The following is a 26,769-nucleotide window of genomic DNA, read 5'->3' on the forward strand; positions in this document are numbered from 1 at the left end:
TCCGTCCACGGGGAGTCACGTGGGCAGCGCGAGAACAACCGCCACGCCCGCGCGCGCGCCCGCCGCGACCGGCGGCAAGGTCACCCGCGGCGGTGACGTCGACGAGCTGTGTGACGTCACGGCCGCCGCGTTTCTTGGGTTTCAGCGCGCGCCACGTGATTGATCGCGCGGGCCCATGCCAGGTCAGAGGAAATTATCTAGTCGTGACTGGATCGATACTATAGATTAGAATCGTGAGGAATTTAATTCGATTGTCTCTTTCCATTTCCGTATATGTTGTGCGCGTGCTAGTGCACGCGATTGTTGCACGCGGAATTTCCCGTAGCGGTTGTAGCATCGCGCGCAATAACGGAATTGATTCCGAATCGATTCCAACGACGATTTGCAAAATGAATCCATCGATTGTGCTCGCGATACTATTCATATGAATCGATGAATATCGGGTTTTTTCTTGTTGTAATTGTTGCACGTAAATCATCGAGCATTTATACATATCTACACGCACACACTGGCGAAATAAACTATTATAACTATTGGATCGAATCGAGAAGTCGATTCCTGAATGGGTGAGCATCGTGATATGGCGACCTCGTGTAGAGGTTGAGCTGGAGGTGAACTTTACTTTATAAATCTTTATTTATACTGCAGGAGGAATCCGATGAGCTATTGAGCTCCTTTTTGATAGATCAGAATCATCAGCATCTTTATTTATATTGCAGGAGGAATCCGAACAGCTGTAAAGCTCTTTTTTTGACATGTCCAATAGGGGCACGGGGTCAGAACGTTATAACTTGATCTTTTGATTTAAAGCTTTCGTGACTGCAGGGATTCATATTCTTGGTTCTTTCGGTAAAGTCACGTAGAAGGAAAATAATAAAGTAAAAATAAAACAATAAAAATTATCTCGACGTTTCGACTGCAACACAAGCAATCATCATCAGGTGTGAAATCCACAGCAATATTTTTTATTATTATTTTATCATAATAGTTTTCTTTATTTCCCTTCTACGTGACTTTACCGAAAGAACCAAGAATAACAACTTGATCGTTTGTCCGTTTGATCTAGCGTCAATTCAATCGTGTTAATTTATTTTAAATATTCTTTGTTTATTTTTGGTAAAGGCACGTAGTTAGAAATAAAATTCCCTGCGGTAAATCTTGACTTAAAGCTTTCGTGACTTTAAAAGTCTTCCTCGGCAGCTTTCTCCCTCTTTTTTCCTCCTGATGACGATCGCTCGTGTTGTAATCGAAACGTCGTAGTATTTTTTTTATTAATTTGAACCTATCTATGTGACTTTACCGAAAGACCCAAAGAATATAAATTCCCTGCGGTAATTACCCCCCCCCCCCCTCAGTTGCCTTTAGATTCTTAAAAAAAAAATCGCCTCACTTTTTGGCGGGAATTTTTTTTGTAATCGAAACGTTTTTTTATTTTTATCAATTTTAACCTATCGATGTGACTTTCACCATTTGTTGCGCCCTTTAGGATCACCTTCCTGGCTCCACCCCCCCCCCCATCAGAGGTCGCAAACGGGTTTTGATTCCTTACCCATACCTGGCCGCACCAGGGTCGCAAACGGGTACCCGTTCCCTACCCGTACCCTACCCGAAATGAGTGACAAACGGTTACTCACCAGTGACTCACGGCCTACCGCACCAGGGTCACAAACGGGTACCCGTACACGCGGGTACGGGTACCCGTTTGCGACTCTGGTGCGGTCGGGTACAGGTAGCCGGGTATCGGGTACCCGGTTGCGACCTCTGCCCCCCACCCTGCACCCGTCCTTCTTGGATCCTCCCCCCTCCTCTTACCCTATACAGTATAATAATGTCCCATCACAAATAACTCTCACTACAGTTATTTTGATGTGCCTTTTTTACACCTGATGAAGGAAGCTTGTGTTGTCTCCGAAACGTCGTGATTTAATTGATTTACTTGAATTTTTATTATTGTTTTATTTTTACCGGCGTGACTTTACCGAAAAAACCTAAGAGTATGAATCCTTGCAGTCACGAAAGCTTCAAATCTATCATTTAAATCTAGAGTTTACCAAATGACCCAATCCGTCGTGACGTCACATCCTCGCCCCCCCCCCACCAGCCCTCGTCCAATCACGCGCGAGTTCAGATTTATTTATTTATTTCGACAACCAATCCGGCGCAAGTCGCGGTGGGGAACGGGGCTCGCGCTTATCCGCTGTATGATTTTGATCGGCGTCCCTCGCCGCCGCGTGCTGGGGCCGCCCCGCGATAGGGGGAGGGGTGATTGGAATCCGTAGAGCGGATAGGAGGCGGCGAAAGTAGCGGGAATCGTGACTGAAAATTCGGGGCCTCGGGGTCGGTACGGGGCCTGTGTCGGGCCTTACACACGCGGTGCTAACAGATCAACTTACTCTGTATGGTAATCACAATGTGATTGCGTTGTAAAGTGCCCTGATAAAGGACGCTGAATAAATCATAAATAGAATATAATCATTATATCAAGATGCCGTGTCATAAAGTACGCGCGCGTGATCACTTCCCCGTATAAACAAGTGGAATGTAACAATATACGTGTATGATATGCTTGGACGTGTAATATAAACTTGACGGAATTAATATTGAATTGTCCTTCCTCAATGGACTGCTGGTTTAAGTTGTAAGGGAGTCACCGTATTGTGATTTGGTGGGGGGAGTTTCGATTTAAAGCTTTCGTGACTGCAGGGATTCATCTTCTTGGTTCTTTCGGTAAAGTCACGTAGAAGGGAAATAATAAAAGAATACAAATAAAACATAATAAAATGCAATTTTATGTGTATTTTATTAAATAATAAAATGCAAAAACATTTGTATTTGATTATGTGTTATTACTTTATTATTTCCCTTCTACGTGACTTTACCGAAAGAACCAAGAAGGGGGGGGGGGGGTTGTTTGACCATACTTCACCACGCTGGTCAGTACCGGCTAATCGAACTCGTGTTGTGGGGGATCTTCAGTATCGGGGTTCAGGTATTACTCGGGCAGCCGCTAAGATCGATAACCACAGTATCACCCAAAGCCATCATGAGCACAGGGTACGATTGGTGATTCTGCAATGCGCCTACGTTTGTGTATTTGCCCAAAGCTGTCTCTGAAACTTCGTATCCATTACCTGCGTATGGAATTCAAAACAAACTTTGTTGCAATTCGTGGCCACAATTGGACCTCGTGTGGACTGGCACAGAGACCCATAGACTCAAAATCAGAATATTTCGACTGGAAAGCTCTTTTCACACACGATAGACATCTGTTGTGGAGTGACTCATGCAGCCAGCTATGGTTTATTGTGAAAATTAGGTCACAGTTCCTATGATCACTGTTATTTTGCTTTTATGGCTTTATTTTGGTGATTTTCGAAAAGTTTTTTAGTTTGGCCATGTTTGTGTTGTACGGAGTTAGACTGATGGCCTTAATCTAAGTTGTCTTGTTGTTTGACTTGCATCCCACTGGGATTTTTGCACACAACGTTGGTGTACGGTGCTTTTTGTGGAATATTTTGCTGTCTTTTCCTGGATTTTCTGTTTGCACATAGTCACATAGTCACTTTAAGATGTTTTCTTGTTCATGTTTTTGTTGCGGTTGCACCCGATTTAAGAGCCGAATGGCTCACAGGGCTATACCTAATACATTAACTTGAAACTTGATCTGAGACCCACATACATGGCCCAGCAGTCGTCGTTTGTTGCAGACGTTCACGGTTCAAATCCCCCGGCCGCCCGAGTTAAAGACCCCCTACCAGAGGTCGCAACCGGGTACCCGATACCCTACCCGATACCCGGCTACCCATACCCGGCCGGGTACGGGTACCCATTTGCGACCCTGGTGCGGCCGGGTACGGGTAGGCCGTGAGTCACTGGTGAGTAACCGCTTGTCACTCATTTCCCAACGTCTTGTCTCTTCTCACAATTCAAGTTCCTAGAATCAACCCACCCACGCCTGCAACATGGCTTCATCCCAGAGGTCGCAATCGGGTACCCGTACCCATACCCTACCCGATACCCGGTCGGGTACGGGTAGCCGGGTATTGGGTAGGGTACGCGTACCCGTTTGCGACCCTGGTGCGGCCGGGTACGGGTAAGGAATCAAAACCCGTTTGCGACCTCTGCCCCCTACCGACGAAGTTTGCAAGCGACGCCACCGTGTGGCAGTGTCATACTTTAACACATTTTAAAATGACTAAATAACACAAATGTACTCATCTTCTTGGTTCTTTCGGTAAAGTCACGTAGAAGGGAAGTAATAAAATAATAAAAATTCCCTTCTACGTGACTTTACCGAAAGAACCAAGAAGATGAATCCCTGCAGTCACGAAAGCTTTAAATCGAAACAAATGTACTCACTTTGGAGTATACATAGCAATCATCGCCCCCCCCCCCCACTGGCAGATAAACGCACCAGGATTGCTGAACTGTACTGCTTCCCGCCAGGTCGTGGGGAAAGCCTCAACCAGGAGCGGATTGGCAAAATGATCTAAAAAATATGCATGGATATTCATTGATGGGCTTAATATAGATTTTTAAAAATCGTGGTGAACTTGACCGTTTAACCTAGCGCCCATTCAATCGTGTTAATTTATTTTAAATACATTCCCTGCGGTAATTACCCCCCCCCCCCCTCAGTTGCCTTTAAATTCTTACAAAAAAAATTCGCCTCACTTTTTGGCGGGAATTTTGTTTGTTTGTAATCGAAACGTAGTTTTTTTTATTAATTTGAACCTATCTATGTGACTTTAAATCTAGATTTCTATTTAAAGCTTTCGTGACTGCAGGGATTCATCTTCTTGGTTCTTTTACGTGACTTTACCGAAAGAACTAAGAAGATATAAATCTAGAGTTTACCGAAAGACCCAATCCGTCGTGACGTCACATCCCTCGTTCCCCCCCCACCCCTCGTTCCCCCCCCCCACCCCTCGCTCCCCCCCCCCACCCCTCGCTCCCCCCCCCTCGCTCCCCCCCCCCACCCCTCGCCCCCCCCCTCGCTCCCCCCCACCCCTCACTCCCCCCCACCCCTCGCTCCCCCCCCCCACCCCTCGCTCCCCACCCCGCCACCTCTTCCATCCACCAGCCTGCGTCCAATCACGTGCGAGTTCGAAATTATTTAAATTTTCACTTAAAACTTTCGTGACCGCAGGAATTCATATTCTTGGTTCTTTCGGTAAAGTTACATAGATAGAAAATAAAAATGAATAAATTTTTTTTTTTATATATAAAGTAAAAAAACCCACGACGTAGCGAGGTGCAATGCCCCCCCCCCCCCTATCTATATCCCCTCTCTCCCCCGATCTCTACCCCCCCCCATCTCTCCCCCTATCTCTCACCCTCCCTCCCCCCCTCTCTCTCCCCCTCCCTTTCTCTCCCCCTATCTCTACCCCCCTCCCTCCCTCTCTGCCCCTATCTCTCCCCCCCTATCTCTGCCCCCTTCCCCCCCCCCATTATCTAATCTTACACGAGCACTGGCTGACTGGCTGCCCTGCCCATGCTGTTTACGCCTCACAGCTCTCGTCCCCCACCCACCCACACTTTGGAACCCCTGATAAGCAGTTGCATTTGGAGGTTAGCCCCCTCTTTTCTCTCCGCTTGATGAAGACTGCTTGTGTTGGCGATCGAAACGTCGTGGATTTTTTTACTTTTATGATTTTCTATTTTTTTAAATTTTAATTAGCTATCTACGTGACTTTACCGAAAGAACCAAGAATATAATTTATTTATTTCGACAACCAATCCGGCGTAAGTCGCGCTGAGGATATGTGACCCGTGTGCGGAAGCGTAACGGAGTGTGCCAGCTGTTCGCCGGTAAAGTGAAATACAAATGTGTTGCAGGTCAAAGGCGTACTTCGCGTAGCATTGGTTTATTATTTGAGTCGTTTCCTGCCGTACGCACCCTGAAAGTTGTGTGTCTACAGCAAGCGCGTGTATGTGTACCTATGGACGCGCGGACGCGCGCGCGTGTGTGTGTGTGTGGAGCGGTAGCGTAGTGGTTAGCGCGCTGCGCTACGAACCCAGCGACCCGAGTTCGATTCCCGCTCACGGCCAACACAATCAGGCGACTCCTTGATGCCTTCATTCAAACACCTCCCCCGTGTGTTGTTCTAGCATGGTTAAGTGCAATCCAGTAACTGAACTAAACTTCTGCTTTGTGTGGGATGGAGGTCCAGAAACAGGACTCGGATCCGCTACCCCACAGATCGTCCCCTCGGCTACTCCCGGCGGCGCCAGGTCGCCCATACCAGGCTCGACCAGGCTCGACCATGTGCGGCCGCACTGCGTGCCCACTGCCGGCGGGCCAGGTGTCTCGGGCGTGCACGTACCGGGACAGAAGGGGCCGCCGAACCGTGCCGGCGTGGAGGGATGGCGACGCCACCAAATACCGGCCGTCCTTCAACAAGAGCCCCAGCACTTTCTGCCCCGTGCTCGTGTCCAAGCGACACTTCTGCCAGGTGTTTGGCCACCACAGGGGACTCAGGAGTCCCTGAGCAGGGATTGGTCGGGCAGGGAAGGAGCTGTGATGGCTGTGCGTGAGGTTACTGTAATTTCTGGATATTTGCAACGTAATGATGCGTAGATTCAATGTGTAGGTATACCGATAGTTAAGCTCACAGCACTTGCCCCAACAGTCTGTTAAGGCTATGTGGGGATCTTTGTTGTGTGAGGATCCATAGTTTTAAAAAATTTGTATATGATGAACTTGTAAGGCAGATGAGAGCAGGTTGGAGTGCTTTTGGAAAACTAAGATAAATTAAAATATAACCAAAGTTTTTAACGAGTGTATGTTAAATTTTGATTTGAAGCTTTCGTGACTGCAGGGATTCATATTCTTGGTTCTTTCGGTGAAGTCACGTAGAAGGGAAATAATAAAATAATACAAATATTGTTTTTAGAATATGAGTGTATGTTACCCTGCTATTTTGACATTGACAAATAAATTGAATGAGCACAAGGAAAGCGTACAGAAATGCACGAAATTGCACTGAGAGACGCGAAGAGAAACGCACACACGCAGGACACGACGCTACGGCAGACGATGGCTGGTGGTCGAGACGAATGACGTCGTGGTGGCAGCCAAAGGAGGGGCCGCCACGGAGATGGAGCAATGAGGTTGTCTCCATATGCTAGACGGATGGTTCCATCGCAACACGATAAAAGATGCCGTCGGCGTGGGCAGACTTTTACACAAGTACAGAGATAATTGGCTGCTGATGTTGAGGCAGGATGCGGATGTTTTTTTAATCATGTTGGTGTTAATGTCAGCAATGTCGACGAGGATAAAAAAATTATGACGATGCCCCTATTACCGCCGCAGGACGCGGAGCCCGGTGAGCGCGTCCTCGCCGCGATGCGCTGGGGCCTTGTGCCGCTGTGGTCCCGTGAGCCGAGCTCCACCTACAGCATGAACAACTGCCGCAGCGACACCATGACAGAGAAGAAGTCCTACCAGGTGTGGATTCCACAGCGTTGTCTGTTCATCTGCGCGTAACCATGAATGCGTGACCCTTTCTTTACGTGTGATCATCAAGTTCAAGTTAATTTATTAGGTATAGCCCTGTGAGCTATTCGGCTCTTGAATCGGGTGCAACCGCAACAAACAAAAACATGAACAGAAAATATCTTAAAGTGAATGTGACTGAGTGCAAACAGAAAATCCAAGAAAAGACAGCAAAATATTGCAGAAAAAACACCGTACACCAACGCTGTGCATCATCGCTGTGTGCATCATCAATCGGCGCATGATCGTAGACGTGACTGCCCTGACATACTGTGACATTCGGAGGGAGGTATTGCAAAAATACTTTGAACCTTGGTTGTAAAGTGCTACTAAAAATGATGATATTGGGCCTGACACATCTCTCTACCGCAGGTGCCCCTCAACAAGGGCCAGCGCTGTGTGGTGGTGGCCGACGGCTTCTTTGAGTGGCACAGGGGCAAGACCAAGCAGCCGTACTTCATTTACGCACCGGAGAACCGCGACCGCCTACACCTGCTGCTTGTAAGTACAGCCGGGTGCAGTGAAGTCGATCAATCGACTTATTTTATGCTCGATTACTCGTGGTCCCTGTAAATATTCCAGCCTGCCTCCTGAAGACAGGAACCGCCCCGCCCCCCCACAAGCCATGCCCAGTGTGACCCAGTCAGTGATGTCTTAATGATAATAACTTAGCTTTAAACAGGTACCTGGTGCGGTGTGTTAACATCAGCACTGGGGGAGACAAAGGCGGCCAGGTGCGGCATTGCACCACACCGCCCCCTCGTACACCGTGCTGGCATTAATCGTAGCTTTCTAACGAAACTTTATTCTGCTGAGACTCTAAAGTCTACGTGAGGAATATTTCCTCGCGTCTTTGTACAGGAGGCGGCTGAAGCGACCACCAGCGGTGAGAAGATCAAGATGGAGGAGCTGAAGGAAGAGGTGACAAAGGAGGGGAAGGTGAAAAAGGAAGAGGAGGTGAAGGAGGAGGTGAAGGAGGAAGTGAAGGAGGTGAAGGAGGAGGTGAAGGAGGAGGAACGCTGCGGTGTGGAGGAGGAGGTTGAGGAGTGGCGTGGCTGGCGTCCCCTCACAATGGCGGGTCTCTTTGAGTGCTGGCAGGGTGCAGGGGCAGAGGAGCCCCTCTACACCTTCACCGTAATCACTGTAGACGCGTCGCCCACCCTGGCCTGGCTGCACCACCGGTACACCCGCGTGTGTGTGTGTGAGCATGCTTGTGTGAGCGGTAGTGTGAGCGGTTAGCACGCTGCGCTACGAACGCAGAGACCCGAGTTCGATTCTTGCTCACGGCCAACACCTGAACCAGTCCTGGGCCTCCCCTAGGTCGACTCAGTCTCAAATGAGTACCCGGTGCGAGGTGTAAATATCAGCACTGGGGAGACAAACGCAGCCGGGCGCTGTGGTGGCCACCCACCTCCTCGTGTGCTGTGCAGGCCTTCATAGGTGCTCACTAACAGCACTTGTGCCGACATACTGTTGAAGGCTATACGGGGGATTTTTGTCTGTGTCTGAGAGAGTGAAGAAGTTTCCGTACCTGGGTATTGTGCTTATGACCAACTCCAGTCTGGCAGCAGAGTTCTCAGTCCGATTCAGCCGAGTGGCATAATCTTTTTGCCAGCTGCGTAACGCTGTGTAGAAGCTGAGTTGTGTGAAGAGCTCACAAATCTTTGATAGATCTGGACATGTTCCCATCAGTGAGCTCCGACGGGCAAGGCTGCGTTGGCTGGGTCATGTAGCCCGTATGCCCAGTTACCACATGTCCAAGCAGCTTCTGTTTGGACGGATAGGGGATAAACTGGCACGGCATAGGCCAGAGAAGAGATGGACTAGTACCAGTCCAGATCAGCCTCTATAGAGGAGGCTTATGAAGGACGCTGCAGTTGCGCTCCAACAACAATGGAGGGCAGAGGAGCAATGCTCACAATGAGCAAAGCACTAGGCGGCGAAAATGCAGCAAGTTGGCACAGTAGGGGGCACAGGTGGTCCCATCCACCAGTCATCTGAGAGAGTTAACCCATGGCACCTAGGACTGTCCCGTGAACTTTCAGCCACCCTTCGACACTTCATGTGGCCTCGGAGTGCACCTGGCCTGGCACAAGCGCTGTGGTGTGGAGCGGTGGTGTAGTAATTAGCGCACTTTACTACAAACTCGGGAGTAATGAGTTTGATTCCTGCTGAAGGCTAACACCAGTGACGATTATCTGAACTGGTCCTGGGCCTCCCCTAGGTTGACTCAGCTTTAAATGAGGAATTGGAGCGATGTGTAAAAACATCACCACTGGGGAGACAAAGGCGATCGGGGGTGGTGCTGGCCTTCATAGGTGCTCTTTAACAGCTCTTGCCCCAACAGTCTGCTACAGGCTATACGGGGGATCTTTGTCTTTGTGCCGTAGCATGCCGGCCATCCTAGAAGATGACGACGCCGTGCGGCGCTGGCTGGACTTTGGCACGCTGCCCGGTGGCAAGGCGGCGCTGGAGGAGCTGGTGCGGCCGAGCGAGCGCGTGGCTTTCCACGCCGTCTCCACCTTCGTCAACAACTCGCGCAACAACTCGCCCGAGTGCGTGCTCGAGGCACGGCCGCATGCCCCTGCCACCGCCGAGAAGCCGGTACGATGCACAACACGGCATCGGGCAGAGTACTGCACCCGGCAATGCACCTGGTAAATACACCATGTCCGGAAAAAAAACACGTGGTGCCTGGCGAGACACGGCGTACCCAGAAAAAAAACGTCTCACGGCCGTCTGGAGGCAGATTGAGAAAGGGCGAGTGAGCATTGTCTTTTGGCCCAAACTAGAATGGGATGGCGCTGAAGGGAAATCACGGCATCATTTGGTGTTCGCACAACTATTACAGTGCACTGCTATCACGCATGAAGGCATGACGATTCACAGACATAGTCTGCAGGAGTTTCTCAGTCGGAGGGCGGTGATTGCCGTGCGTTTCCCCACAGTGTAATTTATGGGTAATATTTCAAATTTGCACTGTGACGCCGGCACACATGGCCCACACACGTGGCACACGTATTATTAATCTCGTTTCTAGGCTACGTGCACATTGTTTCTGCCTGATAAGTCTCGTAATTTTAGTGTTAGAATTGGTTATTTAAATGCACGTTGTATCATGCACATATAGTCTATCTTGTTATGGCTCATTTATTCCACGACCCAAAAGCTAACGCTTCATTTTCACAAAGCGCATTCAATTTTCACACGCATGATTATATGCGCATATCACGAGATATTATTTGAATGGATAAATGAATCAATTCATACTGTTTGGGTTTTCGCACTTGTGCTGTGTAGCTGCCGACGGTGTTTGGCGTTGTTACCGAGCGTTGTTTGGAGCGATGTCCGACGTTTTGCTTCTTTGGGAAGAAGCTCCCCAGCGTATTCAGTGAAACGTCAGGACGTCACTGCCAAACAACGCGCGGCACAACCCAAGATGGCATCGGAGAGAATCGATGAGACGCCCACGCCGTAACCGTGCCTCCGATTCCCATCTTCCTTCTCTCCCCTGCCCCTCGGGGCAGCAGAAACCCAAGGGCAGCAGCCTCCTCATGATGAACTGGCTGAAGAAGAGTGAGAAGAAGGAGGGAGCTTCTCCATTGAGCACAAAGTCGGAGCCTCAGGAGAATGATGGCGAGGAGGGAGCGGAGGGAAGGGTCACGAAGAGGATGAGGCTTGCCTGACTGCCACCTCGTACAGAAGCGAGGAGGGCGAGATGTACTGGTGGGGGTGAAGTGATGTGGAAGAGATGCAAACACCGTTGAGTCAGTGTCACTCGTCCCAGGTGGCAGAGAGTTAGTGGTGTCCGTTTCTTTATATGGCAATGTCGAAAAGAAGAGGTTATTGCATAGGCATCCCAATAATAACACTGGTCAACACACTTTTTCTGGCATAAGGTATTCCAACGGTTTTAAGGTAAATTTGGGGTGCCGATTCCAAATCTGGCATCAGTTTTTGTCTATCACATCAGGTTTTTGATATATCAGATATTGCATTTTCAATAAAAACTGCAGAAGAAAAATATTAAATAAATGTGGATATCTACATAAAATGATATTATAAACACACTATCCTAAAAATACAGCACCATATTTTAACACTAAAGCAGTCACTGACTCGCAACAACTTGCAATCATAAGTGACAGAGTTAATTTCGGGTAAAATCAATGAAAATGGGGTATGCCGATAGCATAAAAATGAGATGTGATAGAGCACTGCAAAAGTCCAGGCCAGAAAAAAATGTTTTTTTGTTGTTGACCAGTGTAATATGACTACCCCTAACAAATCCAGTCATCCAGTTACTTGAACCTGCACTTTATCTGGACCTTATCCGTACGAGCGAAGCAAACACGAGCCAGACAACCAGCCACTAGAACTCGCCCTTTTACAGACTGTAAACATGTCACCAAGGTACCTTTTTTTTACTTTGTTCATACTTCACTTTTGTTGCAGGCACAGGGAGAGCGAGTTGAGCCACCGACACAGCTTTGCGACGAAACCCTGGAAGCAATGCAGCCATTCGTCGCTTTCACCAAAAATGACATTCGATTACTCGTGGCCGTCAGTCGACGATCGCGCGGATCTTCGCTTCCACCTCTTGACGTTGTCGTCAATCGCCGCAACGGAGAGCGAGGGCCACACTGAGGGACCTCTACCCGTGTGTTGACGGTGCAATGTTTGTTGAATGTTTGAGCCTCGTCACTGTTCATGTTAGTTTTCTCAGCAGATGTATGCTGTTGAAGACGAGGGGGCTTTCGAGTTGATCTCCATTTCAGGGGTATTTTTTCCGTAACTACACTTGGAAGAAAATGTGAAAACGGTTCAAGTTTAGAAAACATTGTGTATTTGCTTTCTCTCAGAAGGGTCTCTACTACAGTGAGCTTGAGAGTCCCGTAAGAGGGTATTTTGGCCTATTCTTTCATACTGGCCAGATGTCTTAGAAGGGGTGGGAATACCCACACTTTACTCCAGCACACATGGCCTCTTCTTTTGGTCTTTCGGTAAAGTCACGTAGATAGGTTCAAAGAATATAACAAAAAAGCTACGTTCCGATCGCAACACAAGCGTTCGTCATGTGTTGCGATCGAAACGTCGTAGTTTTTTGTTATTTTTTATGAACCTATCTACGTGACTTTACCAAAACACCCAAAATATATACATTCCTGCAGTCAAGAAAGCTTTAAGTCAAGATTCACACCTGGCCTATGAAGAAACATAACTGGAAATGACCAAACCAGATAAGAAAACATTCAATGTTGTGTGGGACCACCAAAATATACTGCATCTGTGTAAAGTTAAACGTCATGCAAATTCTGACAATGCACTTTGATTAGCCTTGCCCCTGTGATATAGAAGAGACCCTGAGAGCAATGTAAATGATGATGAGAGTTATGTTCTCATGTTGTGATTTGTGCTGCATTAATTTAACAAAGTTTCCGATGTTCTCCGAGAGCCGCATTTGGAGCTGCTTCACGGTTACAGACTTTTCAAACTCTCCTTTCCCCACGTCTCCACTTAAACATTTTGGTTTCGACATTCAGCGTCTCATCGGCAGAATTGGGCTCGGTCTGCTGACCGAATTTCAAAACCACTCCAAAGTGCCCGTATTGAACCAATACCGCAAATTTGTACTCCCGGAAGGCCGTGTGGCTGATGGGATGTGTGAAAAACACTTACGTGGAGACGGTAGGAAGTTGGGCGTTATTGATTTAGGTCTGGAATGTTCTCCACGACGCTTAGGTGTTATTTTGTGTTACTACGGAACTCTGGACTTCACAAAGTACAAATAAAGCACGGCATGTTTAAAACTGTTTATTTTCAAGTTTTTTTGTCTTGCTTTTAAAGTCCAAGCGAAGGGTATGTTTTGTATTGCTTAATTCCTACTACAGTATATGCCTTTACTTCATACACTTCAGTGACCATGGGCACATCACTACTTATCCCCACCTCACGAGTAGGCTTGCAATGATATAAGTGAAGAATTGGGTAATTTTTTAACTTTTTTATATTTAATCACCTTGTAGTTTTATTATTTAATATTTACTCTTCATTGTAAAAATTGCACAATGGCATTTGTTCATCTGTACACAGGTCTCCACCGAAAGACCCTGGGTTTCAATGGGTTCTTTATAGAGTACGTCTCTTTGTCAAATCCACTACTGGAGGAAGGCCTTACAGTGCCATGTCCGTCGTGAGGGTTCTTTGACCAGACCTCACCATGCTGGCGAGTGAAGGAGAGGAGGGGGGGTGGGTCGCTAGTTGAGATTTCACTTGCCACCAATGTTTAGCTGTGGCCGGAAATCAAGTAACTTGGTTCACAGCATGTTTCGCTGTTTTATTCGTACAAATATTAACAGATTTCTAAGATTCAATGTATCGTGACGACCAAAGGTCAATTTGATTCAATCGTTTTGCCATCTCGCTTGTTCTACTATTCCGCACGGTAACGTGCATTTACTTTGCGTTCAATCATAAATAATTAATGTGTACACAATTCAACACGTGTGTGTGTGTATACACGCTGCAGGATGGCGAGAGATGGCAAAGGCCTGGAGAGTCTTCCATCCAGCAGTGGATTGATCGTGGCCGATGATGCTAATGTTTATATCGTGAGCGTAGGAATCAATTGCAAGTTGGTGAATCGTTACAAGCCTACCGAACTGAGCTCCCAGCGCGGCACAGGGAGGGGAGCGGAGACGGGCGGGCTCTAAAAACCACATACACCTGGCCCCGCACGTTCTCACCGCCGCACCAAATATTCTCACAGAGTACCACGAGGAGTTCGTGTCGCTGGCACATGGCGGCGATCGATGACAACGAAGGCACTCAGAACATCTCAACACCGACCGACCGACCGCACACATTCCGCCTTCCAAGACACATTCAGCACCTGTGGAATCAGGCTTGAAATCCAGGCTTCATATTTACTCCTTTTCCACTGCCACATCCGAGCCGAGCCAGCATGATGGCCCTTATCGTGTTTCCCACTGGCTGTCGTGCTGAGGCAGAACTGAAAATCGTGATAAACTGCTCTCAGAATACATCTGAATTTGGCTTGGGGCAAAACAGGGCCAGGGGCACGGCTATTAAAATGTTCATTACATACGTAAGTTTAACTTCTTTCGCACTGTACGTAGCCCACCGTGCTAATGAGGTGAGTGTGATGTCATTGTGCTGTAAAGACACAAAGTCACCGTATCATTCTGTGCATGTGATGTGAACAGCACGGCTCTCGGGTTCTGCAGTGGAAAAATCTCACGATTGGCACGGCTCGCTTATGCAGTGGAAAAAGAGGTATCTGAGCCTCGACAACTGGCTGCTTGTGGTCACACAATTGGATTTCTCACAACTCCCTGAATGAACGGCGCTCGTTTAGTTGATTGTATTTGCATAATGAGCTGCACTGCACTCCTCTGACGAGCTGCTGCTTGCTGTGTCCGCAGCCCACCGTCACCCACTGCTGCTGTGCGCTTCGCCACCATTTGTTCCCGTGCTGAGCCAACACGAGAAACACACTTCTTGCTATAAATAACATTGGTCGGTGCCATAATGTTCCGATACCTTAAAAGAGGAAGACAAGACTCAAAAACAAACAGCGCTAATTTCCAGGTAGATATGTACCTTGGCTGTGTGTCCAGCCTGTTCAACAAGAGTTGAACGCTTCATTAATGAGAACAGATGACATTAAAGTGACTTGAAGGTGCACTCTAGCGATGTCAGTAGTGACCTCTGAAAGTAAGAGTGTTGTATTGGATGTGACGTCAGGGCGTGTAACGAAACACCGATTGAAATCGATTCTAACACGATACATGCATCAAGTCGTGAGTGAGAATTGACTATTTTCAGTTCGTATTCAGTGCAAGTTGGTTCACGTGACCCTCCAGCCACAAGAGGCACTACTACATTCACCACTGTTAGGAAAAATCACGAATTCTTTAATTGTATCGCAAACCCAGAATAATGAGAATCGAATCACTGAAGGGCGAATGGTTGCACGTCTGATGAGCTCCATCGCTTGAGGTGGCCTGAAAGTCACCTGAAAGTATGTTTTGTCATTAATGAAGCTTCAAACTCTTGTCGAACAGCCCAGAGCACATAGCCTGAGCATGTAACTACAAGGTGATGAGAACCGTTTGATTCCTGAGTAGCGTCTCTGTAGTCACATATCACTGCCTCAACCCACGTCCGATTCCAACAACCTCACACAGTAGCCAACATTGCCCGTCTGTAATTCCTCAATAAAAATGACACCCCTTTCAATCTTAAACCGACACAAACCATGGACGTGCTACGCCTGCCAACCTCTGCCCTATATTGCACACGCATCTTAAGAGAGACGTTTCTGTCCGCGCGCGCGAGCACACACACAATCCCAGTCCTTGGTCACGCGCTCAGATCCGCGCTTTGTTCAGCTCCCAACTTCGCATTCTCAATGCTGCACCCCGACCGAGGCCAAGAACTTCACCCATAAGGTGCAAAAGGGCCCAACGCATTGACACCACGGGTATCACGCGGGCCCAAAAGGGCCCAAGCTTCGTTACTGTAGATTCATCCTTTGTGAAAACTTGTTGCTAACTCTCAAAAAAAAAAACTAAACACTGTTGTTTTTTTCTTACAAAAGTTTCCGGAGGTCATGCTAGAGAGACCTATCTGAACTTCACACACCCCCAGTCCACCACTTTGGCCAGAAGCTTCATTCGTCCGAATTGTCCTTCGGAAACCCACACCGTCAAAGATTTTTCCGCCGTTGAAACTTTCGCGACGCTGGACGTCTTGAAGCGACGAGGAGGAGGTAGGTGGCCCTTGCAATGTGAACACTGCCTTCTCATCCTCCTGTCTTCTCGCCCATCACTCACAGCTCCGTCAGACTCGCCTTCTTAACGCCCCCCCCCCCACCCCTCCCACCACTGCTTCCTCCTTCAACAAGCGAGGGGGGCGTGCTCTACCATACAAGGCTTATTGTCAACCCCTTCAGCATTCAACTTCCCAACTCCTCTGCACACACACACGTACGCACGACGCTCAAACTCGTATCCGTCTCTGGAATGTGCGGCTTCACAGTTGCTAGCATAGTCATTCCCACCGCTTTTTTTGCAAACTTAAATATATATAAAAAAAATCGTTTTGCTGTATCGCCCCAACCCCCCGGGCAATCCATCTCCTTCACTTTCACCTCCCTCCCAACCACCTGTAAGTACCCTCCTTCCTTCCCTCTCGCCTTCCCGTCCTCTTTAAAAGTCTAAAAAGTGATTGGCTAGGGAAGACGGCACAAGCCTTAGCAGTGCCATTTCTTCCTTTGTAAACATTTTAAATAGATTTCTATAAAACAATAAGCTTCACGATAAAATATAATGAAAAAAGCTGCTAAAAAAGCGAAAATATGAATACAAATACAAAGTAACAGAAACTATAAGTTGTACACTCGGCTCGGTGTAAACAAGGAAAGAGCTTGCGTTTCAGTTTTTGTTATTTTGCTTTAAATAAACAAAAACAAGGATGCTGCGGAGTCGCGCGGTCAGCCTTGACCCTTGTGCTTCATCGATGGCGGCCGGGGAGGTCACGGCAAGGTCGTGGTAAGGTCACGGGATGTCGGGGAACGAGGACATCACAGTCATGCGACAGGTCCGGGCGTCTTCCCGGGAGGTGTGCTTTGGTTAAAAAAAACGTGAAATAAAACGAGCGAAAGTCGCTCTTTCCGCCGTCCCACGCCCCGTTGAAGCCCACCACTGCCGCCCCCCCCCCCGGGACGTGGAAAAGATGGCTCTCGATGGAAACTCCCATCGTGGGTAGCTTCTCCACTCTCCAGGCGTGAGAGCCGGCGGTCTAGCCACGGTCGTTAAGACCGCTCGCACCACCCTCGATGGCTTTTGTCGCAAGTAGCCGGACTGCATATCCACGGACAATCGCCACGATGGGCACACACAGGCGAGCTAAACGTTGGGGCCTTCACAAAGTCTTTCCCAATGCCACAAAGGCTGCAAGGGGGCCCCCTTCATCAATCAATAAATCGATTGCTGAGATTTTAGCGCAGACATCCGCGGCGCAATGTGCGTCGTTGGTGCGGTAAAAAAAAAAATCACACTTCCTCTCTGTCAATGCTCAATTTTCAGGCAGTCCGGTCCGTTAACAACGAGGGCCGTGGACGGGTCACGGGTGGGAGCGAGGGAAGCCGGTTCAACGGCTGTCTCGCCCGCACTCGGCTCGTCAGCTTTGCGCCGAGTGGCCCTGCCCATGCATGCCATCGACTATGCTGGCGATTGCGTCCCAGTGGCGGCAGGTGAGCGCGGCGGCGGCGAGCGCCATGAGCGTGGAGAGCACGCCGCCGCGAGTGCGCAGAAGCGGTGCCAGGCAGCTGGTGGCGGCCGACACGCACACGAGCACCACGGCCACCACGGCCAGCAGCACGTTGATGAGCTTGCCCAGCAGCGCGCGGGCATCCGCGCTCTCCAGCCCCTCCAGCTGCACGACCTGCTGCTGCTGATGCTGCAGCTCCAGCTTCAACACGCGCGTCTGGCACGACTCCAGCACCTCCTGGGAGTCGCGGGTGGAGAGGGCGGAGAGTGGGAGCCGCGAGGGGAGAGGGGTGAGGGGCGACTGTCGTAGGTCGGCGTCGAGTGAGTGAGCGGGCGAGCTGGTGATGGGGATCTTACCTGCGTGTCTCGTGCTCGCTCGTAGGCCTGGTACGCCACCTTCTCCTCCATGCTCACCAGCTCCTGCCTCAGGTTCATCATCTCGTTCTGGTGGAGCTCCGTCAGGTCGTTGAGCTGCTCTTCCAGACGCTCAAACCTGCGGCCGCCCACGACAAAATGCGTCCCGCGATTAAAACTACACCGCCCAACGTCTTATCAGCTACAATCGATTCTTACAATCACGGTGTAACACGCACACAATTTTGTGCACGACAGTAGATAATTTACAATTTTATACACCGTGAACATTTTACCTTGGGGCTAATGGAAGATTTGAGACAGATGGCACAGGTGAGAAACAGAACAGACCAGTGTTTCTCAACTGCAGTCCTCGCTACTGGCCATGGGCTGTAGGGGGCGACGGTCATTTTCGTTAAAGGGGCCCCAAGTAATTGACCCCAAAAAGTAGTCGATTATAATTTTATATTAATGAATCGAATGTCCGTCTCGGCTATATACATTTCGTTTTCTCCTGACAATGCAACATCAGTGGCAGCACCACACTTGCAATGTAACATGGTGACCAAACACAAAAACTGAATTCTCAACAAATGACTCGATGCACAACATCTCTCTCTCTCTCAAGAGAGTCTCGAGACTCCGTGAGGCTTTCCCGGACAAACGCACGTTCCCAAATTATAATTTCAAGCGATTGATCTCTGGGCCTCGCCGCGTCATCGTCTCTCACTTGAAGTGCTCCTCGTGCAGGGCCTGATTGATGAGCGCGTAGTCATGCTGCCTCTGGCTCTTCAGCTCGCCCAGCGCCTCCTCCAGCCTGCACTGCGCGTCCCGGATCTCCCGCAGTTCCTCCAAAATCGCCTCCAGCCCCGCCGAGCCCAGCTGCAGCTGCGCCGCCGCTCCACCTCCTCCGCCGACCACCGCTGCTGCCAACGTCCCTTCCGACGGGCCCCAGCCGCCGCCCCCCCCAACGGACAACAACGGCCCCCCTGGACGGGGGCTGCCGGGTCCCCCGGGACCCGACGTGCTGTTGCCCCCCCCGCCCGAGTCGGACGTGGAGCTGGAGCTGTCCTCGTCGTCGCTGCCGAAGAGGCGCGGGGACGAGTGGTGGGCGTCACCTGCGAGGGATTGCGAGGGGGCTCGTTAGAGGCGATGGCGTCGCGATGGCGTCGTTATTCGTGGAGCGCCTCCGATTAGCGCGGTTGACTACGTTCGGCGCCACTACGTCAACGATCTGTCGACTCCGACCGCCTCGCGAGTCAAAGAACCATCGCAATTACGGGGGGGAGGGTCGTGATTTTGTGTCAAGAATCGCTTTGTGCCTGTATCGTTGTTGTGCTGCATTGTTCTCCGCGGTGACCCGTAGGTTGCCTAGTACATATATTTATTGATGTTGGTTTCATTAAGCTAACGATAACATTTGTATATAATTAGCACAGATTGTAAATAATAGACTTCTACGCACAGACACACACGCACGATTCGGTGTACCAAGTGAGCGTACGAATCGTTTTTCGAACCAAGAATCACTCCTGCTAGCCCCGCTCACCGCTCGACACATCGGTTCACCATTGCGTGCGTTGCGCGTGCCCGGCATCGCGTTCGTACGCCGTGTGCGCACGTGCGCTGAGTGCATGCGTAGTGTTTTGGACGTGTGTACGCATGCGTACCGGACACAGCGGAGTCATCTGCACCACCGCCACCCTCTTCCAGGGCGTTGAGGTTGTCGGCGCTGCCGAACTTGCTGCGGATGAGCGTCGCGAACTCCCGCGGCTTCGACACCACAGCCCCCGCCGCGCTGTGCGTCACCTACACCGACGGAGAGCGAGCGGGACGAAGCGATAAAGAGTGGAACAGACGGATGTACGCGCGCTCGTAACGGCCCCGGTTGTCGATCCACTGCCGGACGAGGGCTTCCCAACGCCGCCCGGGTCGTGGGAGTTATTCGAGTGAATTTCATCACACGGATCAGGGCGGGTTGGTGAAGGCGGAGAGCATATATGTGGGAGCATGGAAGTACACGACAACCATGGATGTTTCTGCACTGCCCTCTACCAGCCACAACGTAGTCCCAGAAATCTAGAATAATCCGATGAGCGGAGTCCTAATTTAGTCTTGGTCTATTTGACGACGACCTGTGAAATTTTCGTCACGTCCTAAGTATGTGGATTTCATTTGGCCATGAAAATTTATAAAATCTGACTAAATAAACACGGTCCAGTGTTAACTTAGCATTTAATAAACATTTTTATGAAAAATTGCTGACTAAATTAAACTCACAGACTTGAGACTTGGCAAAAATTCTAAAGGATGCAGTCCACTTGAATCGAACTAAACAGACTAAATTATGGCGACTAAGCTAACACATGTTTGGTCACTGATCCAGGCAGTGCGAGCCCCGAACACACAGACACACATGCGCACGTACACACACATACACGCACGTACACGCACGTACACATACACACGTACACGCACGTACACACACATACACGCACGTACACACACATACACGCACGTACATATACACACATACACACACGTACACACACATACACACACGTACACACACATACACGCACGTACACGCACATACACACACACACATACACACACATACACGCACGTACACGCACGTACACACACATATACACACATACAAACACGTACACACACATACACGCACGTACACACCGCACCAACAACAGCCCGTGACCTCCACCTCCCAACGACCCCCCCCTCCCCCCTCGACCCCACACGCACCTGGGAGAGACCCGAGAGGCCCCCGCGGACGCTGTCTACGACGCCCTCGCTGAAGCCGCTGATGCCGGCGCGCACGCTCGTCGAGACGCCCCTCAGGCCCTGCGTCACGCCGCCCAGGACGCCCTTGGCCGGGCGGCCGCCGAGGCCGGCGCCCCCGAGGCCGGCGCCCCCCGGCCCGGCGCCGTTGAGCTCCACGTCGCGCAGGCGCCGCCGGTAGCCCTCCAGCTTGCGCTGCAGCTGCGCGATTGCCGCCGCCGACTTCTGGTTCTTCTTCTCGAAAACGTTCTTGATGCGCCCCACCTGCTGCCGGTCGGCGTTGTTCGCGAGCTGTGTGGATTGCGCGGAGGTCAGGGAGGGGTCACCAGAGTTGGTTGGTCAACGTGGAAGGTTTGTCGAGGTGAAAGTTGAGTTAGTCCCAAGTCAAGGTCATCGTCGTCGTCGTCAGGCAGCGTTGTGTTACAGTACGTGCTGTCAACGCGAGTTTCATCCACCCCCTCCAATCTTTTGCCGCCTTCCCTCACGCTGTTCTTGTTAGATTCCATTGTGCCAAGTCTCTGTCGACAATGTCTCGCCCATGAATCTGATCCCAGCTCTTCCTCTTCTCTATCTTCCAGACTCAGACTCCGTTGCATCAGTTTTCGTCATAACCTCGTTGCGGTATCCATAGTCAAGCTCACATTCTATTTAGTCCAGGTCTCGGGTTAGTGAGTCCATGTCAAGTGTTGTTCAGTCCAGGGCAAAGTATAGTCAAAGGTCAAAATGTATTTGGTAAAAACATTAGCGAGTCCAGAACTAAATGACTACAGCAAGTCAACTCTGCCCTGCATACAGAGAAAGACCCCTTTGAGTTGTGAGCAATGGAGCAGGAGCTAAAACTAGACTCAATAACAACCTCCAGCCAGCAGATGGCGGTACAGCACAGCGTTAATCGAACCGGGTGGGTGACCACGAAGAGTTACACACTCATTAAATAATGCAGCAATGCTGTGGGCCCCCTGGAAAATATGGTTTAGGCCACGCTTTCGAAGTGTCAAGGATTCCAGGAATTGGAAAACTCGGAGAAGAGTGACTGGCCCTTCTAAACCAGAGCCATGTCCCATCATCACTGGTTAACAAACATATGACTTTTATAGAACCATATTATTTGGCGCTTGATGCATCCTCATGTGCGAGTCTTGTGGTCTCAACGTAAGTCATTGGTGACCAGGCTGAGACCATCAACTCACGGTTGGGATGGTTAAAATCCACTCAAACCCAGAATCCTCATTGGCAGTGACCAGCTGAACGCTTCGGCAGGGGCCATGACGAACCCCCAATCGACTACCTCCCAAAAAACTCCCTCACCCCGCGGCCCCCCCCCCCCCCCCAAATTATAGTCAGAACGTCGTGCGCGCGTCACCTTTAGATACTCGGCGACGTTCTCGTCGCGCGCCGCCTGCTCCACCTTGATCTGCTCCGTGGTCTTGAGGATCTTCTGCGACAGGTGCTCGATGGCCGCCCTGGTTCGCTGGGGGTCTGGCGATCCGCCGGGGCCGCTCGCCAGCCCCCCCGCAATCCCAATCCCGCCGCCGCCGCCGCTGATGATAACGAGCCCGCCGGCATCGGCCACGCCGTCCAGGCTGATGTTGCTCTCCGAGCTTCCATAGCCGGGGCCCAGGTTGCAGGGAGGAACCAGGACGGAACCGTCCGGACGATCAAACTACAAGGGTGGACGCACACGCACACACACGCAGACACACACACACACGCAGACACATACACACACGCAAACACACACACACACGCACACCAAGGGCACCATTGTTAGCCGGGTAGACGGTTAAGAGAAGCGCTGTTGTTAATGATAGTGAGCACCCGCGAATGTGATGCACTCTCGCCGTTGCTGCAATCCTTCGTAGCTACACTGCGCGTGGTGGAATCCTGCAAGGGCGGCTCTCGGAGGGCCTGGGAGTCGAACTTTGCTACAGTTTTGGGATTTAGCAAAAGGAAATAAGTGATAAGAGACGCGGGGTGGCAACAGCAGCGATAGTGTGACGAATAAACTACGCAAATTATGTAATTTGTAAAAAAAATATTTGTGACCTCATTTTTAAATGCTGATGACCTCTCGACCTTGACTTGGCCACGGTATTTACCACGCATCTCCTTTGCCATTGGGATATTGTCATTCGATTGGGCTCTCACAGAGTAATACAAGTGGCAAAAGAGACTGATTAATAGCTCTGCGACGTTTTAGGGTCGTGTCGGTTTTAATTCCCAAAACCCAAAAACCTCTATTATGGACGATGTCCAACGTTTTGTTCCACGTGCTGGGAACTTCTTCAGCAACCGATTAGGAATCACTTAAGTGCACATGGCGGGTTGCTGCGGTGAGTATTGGCCCAAACACCGACCCCCGCCCGTCTGCCTTTCCGCAGGCGTACGTTTGTTTCCGCACAGACACGTCGTCACAACAGCCAATCATCATAGGAGGAATCATCAGACTTGGCGAGGTGACGATGGTGCTGGCATCCCACCTCCGATTAGCACGGTTGGCTACGTACAGCGCGAAAGACGTTCAACATATATACGTCAGAATCGGACACCATTTTACAAGTGAGGATTTGTGATAAAAGCAATGAAGTTTGGGTTGGTGGGCCAATGCGGCACTAACCCATTTCCTCTACAAAAATTCGACTCTTCCTACTTGTGATTCTATTCATTGCGATTTCATCAACAATAGATTAATTTTGCCATCTCCGTTCTCACTCTAGCTCCGGTAATCTTGATTTCGCTTATACAGTTATGCTTGCCTTATTAGCCTCCACGCAACATCATCATACCATTTGCAAATTCATTGCAGGAACTGTAAATAATCGATTCGCACACCCGACTTGACACGTGCATCATAGAGCTTAAGAATGGAATTTACATTGGTGCATAGAGCCATCGTTACATGCATGCTTACCAAACCCTGTATAGCAATACAGACTGTTTAGGCCATGGTTGTAAGCAAGCACCGATTAAGGCAGGCAGGGCACACAACGGATTGGTGTGACTTGACCCATGCCCACCGTCCGAGCCTATCAAGGGCAGACCCGGCACCGGGCTCTAACATCACTCAACACCGACGTTACACCGACGTTAGCCGGGGCCACCGTTATTTTATCCCAGTGGGCTAACCACCAACACCCACGACTCCCCACACTGCTCAGTACCCACGCACTCACACGCCATTGACGACAAACAAGCCGCCCACAAAACCACTCCCTTCGCTACCGAAAAACAAAATGTTTTAAAACCAATGAGCAGGCTGGTGGATAGGCGGGTGGGCGGGCGAGCGAGCAATGCCACCAGACGGTCGGGCACTCGGTCGGTCGGTCGCTCGGCCAAGCGGCGCCTGTTCTCCGTTTTGACTCGATTAGCCGCTGCTGCACGCCGCGTGTAAACACGATCCCTGTCCGCGATATCGGCCCCGTGAAACCGCAGCACGGCGGGAGCAGCCGGACAGACGGAATTGTAGCATAAACAATGACGGGCGGCCAAAAAACGCCTGATTGGCCTTTGCCATATTTTCGTTTTTTTTATGTAACGCTCACTTGACCCGCTTGCCCCTCTGACCGTTCTTTCATATTTCCCCATTAATTTGCTGTTGCCCAAAAAAAAGGAAGAATAAAGCCGTTTATTTATTAATTTGTTGCCCAATTCGCTTGTGCAGCCGCGGCAAAACGCGTGAGAATCGGCCAGTGACGGGATTGATGTCGAAACAGAAAAAAGCTCCCGCCTGCACGTAGCCCCTGATGAAATCCAACACTCCTCTAGCGCTGCTGAGCGTTTTACAGCGCGCCTCCCAACAGCGCCGAAAGGACGTGGCCGGTTTTGATTTCGTGGAGGAAAGACGAGGATGAACATTCAACCCATGTCAGACAATGGTTTATACTGAACCGCATCAGTCTGAAACATGCCAGGACAGATGTGGCCATCTCCCTCCTATACAGTGGACAATTAAAGGGTAGCCCACCAATCTTCAACTGTGACCCAAAATTGTAATGCCACTGCTGCCTACGATCGAGTCAGCAGCAGCATTTCAAGATACGAGCATCGTGCCGATCAACTCCCCACCATACGAATGAAGTGTACATTTAAGTATATGGGGGTATCCATGCGAGTCATTGCATCTCTAAAGGAATCTCCGTGGGAATTCCATGGCAATCTATAACAGCGCCTTGAGATCCTTGATGAAAAGCGCTATATGAATGGAATTGTTATTATAATAACTCAAGCCATGGACCACATAGCAAGCCACTGTCCACTCCGATCATTCGCTGGCAACACGCGTCATATATTCACCAGACTACTCTTGAAGCCATTCCGCTGGCTCGCCTCACCGACCCCGACACAAAAGGCTCCAACCAGCGGTAGGGATCGTATCGACCGTGCCCGGACCGCCCTCGGGACGCCAACGCCGCCATCGCCAAATTTAGGGTGCGAATCTGAGTGGCTGCGTCGGCGGAGAAGGGGGCGGCAAGGAATGGCGCGAGAAGAACACGGGCCTTTGGCACTGGCTCGCTGCGCCACCACGGGCACCTGGCATTGCCGCTCTCCAAGCCTTCGCTTTGCCGATCACTCACTCGCTAACGAGGGCCCTTCACATCATTACGCACGTCCGCCATGGGATGCGGTCACATTTATACGCTTTGTAAAATCCCAAATGGCGCGTGTATTTTGTGCGTGTACCTGTGTGTGTACAGTGTGCACGCAGTGTATACTCGTGTACACACACTGTGTACGTAATCGGCCAAGGAATGGAACGTGGCTGGGTAGGACGTCCACCGGGAGAGATGGAGTGGAGGTGCTAATGGATTATTACATTGCTGGATCGTAAGAGATGGCGTTGGCTTGGGGAGGCGTTTTGTCCAGCAGTGTATTGACCATGGTTGTTGACGACGGTGCCATATGTAATCACACACATGTATTAAATGTACAACAGCCTTTTTGTGAGTCTCATGCTGGAAGAAGCACCCCACCCCATAATGTGTCAGTCACAAGGGGCTTGTTTGACCACACTTCACCATGGTGGTCAGTGCGGGCTGGTGAAGCGGGCACCCAGAACCGATTCAAACACTGCTGCCCACTTGTTCGCCGAACCTTCAAACTCAGGTGGCCAGGTTCCTACAAAAACCACCTCTCCCACCCCGTGCGTAGATGTACCCAGAGAAATGTGCAACAACTTGCTTGTGGTCCATTCAGTGAGAGAATTATATATATTTTAAAACGTGTTGAATAACGTTTATGAATCGTTATACTAACAGAGAGAGAGTGGATGAGTCAGTCAAGAGGCCACCCTGAGGAGGGATGAGTCACCAATTTTGTTTTTATTAACAAATGGCACAAGTTGTTTTTTCTTCTGCAGAACGGCACACTTGTTAGACATGTGAGCAAAAGGCACAATTGTGCCTTGGAGGATATATCTCTGACAAAGACATCTGTGTGCTACGCGAGTGTTCTCCACTGCTATGGGTTTGTATCCACCAGGCACTCCAATAGGGAAATTGGCCAAACATTCCAACATATCGCAGCCCTCTTGAAGACGAGTCTTGAGACTCGGCGAGACTTTCCCGGGTAAGAAACATTAAACAAGAAAAACCTACATCATGCAATATATCCGTGTCCGTCATCCAGACTCACAATTACCACCGCCAAAATTATTCCAACGGCCGTGAAAGACACCGCTGACGTACGGACACCACCCCAGCGAGCACAAAGACCACTCGCAACGCATCGCGTCCCTCGCACACGTCACTCCCGCCGCCGCTGTCGCCACCACCCCCGCCTGTCATGCCACTATCACGCAGTGACACACGGAGGTTACACGCA

The 26,769-nt window shown here is 50.1% G+C and overlaps 2 protein-coding genes across 12 annotated transcripts in view; one reads left to right on the forward strand and one right to left on the reverse strand.

Annotated features, from left to right (window-relative positions):
* The first annotated feature begins 95 nt into the window (after positions 1–95).
* Positions 96–13,316, forward strand: HMCES (5-hydroxymethylcytosine binding, ES cell specific). Of its 9 annotated transcripts, XM_078614502.1 has the most exons (8): positions 96–182; positions 6,168–6,455; positions 7,319–7,453; positions 7,874–8,002; positions 8,363–8,682; positions 9,892–10,105; positions 11,029–11,227; positions 11,957–13,316. In XM_078614502.1, the coding sequence occupies exons 2-7, from the start codon at positions 6,267–6,269 to the stop codon at positions 11,185–11,187; spliced, it is 1,146 nt and encodes a 381-aa protein (XP_078470628.1). In that variant the 5' UTR covers positions 96–182; positions 6,168–6,266; the 3' UTR covers positions 11,188–11,227; positions 11,957–13,316. The 9 variants fall into 9 exon arrangements, with proteins under 9 accessions (XP_078470628.1, XP_078470625.1, XP_078470629.1 ...); XM_078614499.1 differs by having other exon boundaries at positions 11,029–13,316; XM_078614503.1 differs by having other exon boundaries at positions 99–182; positions 11,032–13,316.
* Positions 13,301–26,769, reverse strand: part of LOC144732861 (transmembrane and coiled-coil domains protein 2-like) — an 82,970-nt gene continuing 69,501 nt past the window's right edge. For all 3 annotated transcript variants that reach the window (XM_078614497.1, XM_078614496.1, XM_078614498.1), the window contains 6 exons: positions 22,313–22,612; positions 20,914–21,240; positions 19,821–19,959; positions 18,881–19,268; positions 18,154–18,289; positions 13,301–18,034 (listed from right to left, as the gene is read on the reverse strand). In XM_078614497.1, coding sequence (XP_078470623.1) covers positions 17,708–18,034; positions 18,154–18,289; positions 18,881–19,268; positions 19,821–19,959; positions 20,914–21,240; positions 22,313–22,612 — 1,617 coding nt within the window. In that variant the 3' untranslated portion in view covers positions 13,301–17,707. The remainder of the gene's footprint in view (positions 18,035–18,153; positions 18,290–18,880; positions 19,269–19,820; positions 19,960–20,913; positions 21,241–22,312; positions 22,613–26,769) is intronic.

This window comes from Lampetra planeri, chromosome 44 (assembly GCF_965212315.1).
Source record: "Lampetra planeri chromosome 44, kcLamPlan1.2.h2, whole genome shotgun sequence".
In the NCBI taxonomy this organism is placed as follows: Eukaryota; Metazoa; Chordata; class Hyperoartia; order Petromyzontiformes; family Petromyzontidae; genus Lampetra; species Lampetra planeri.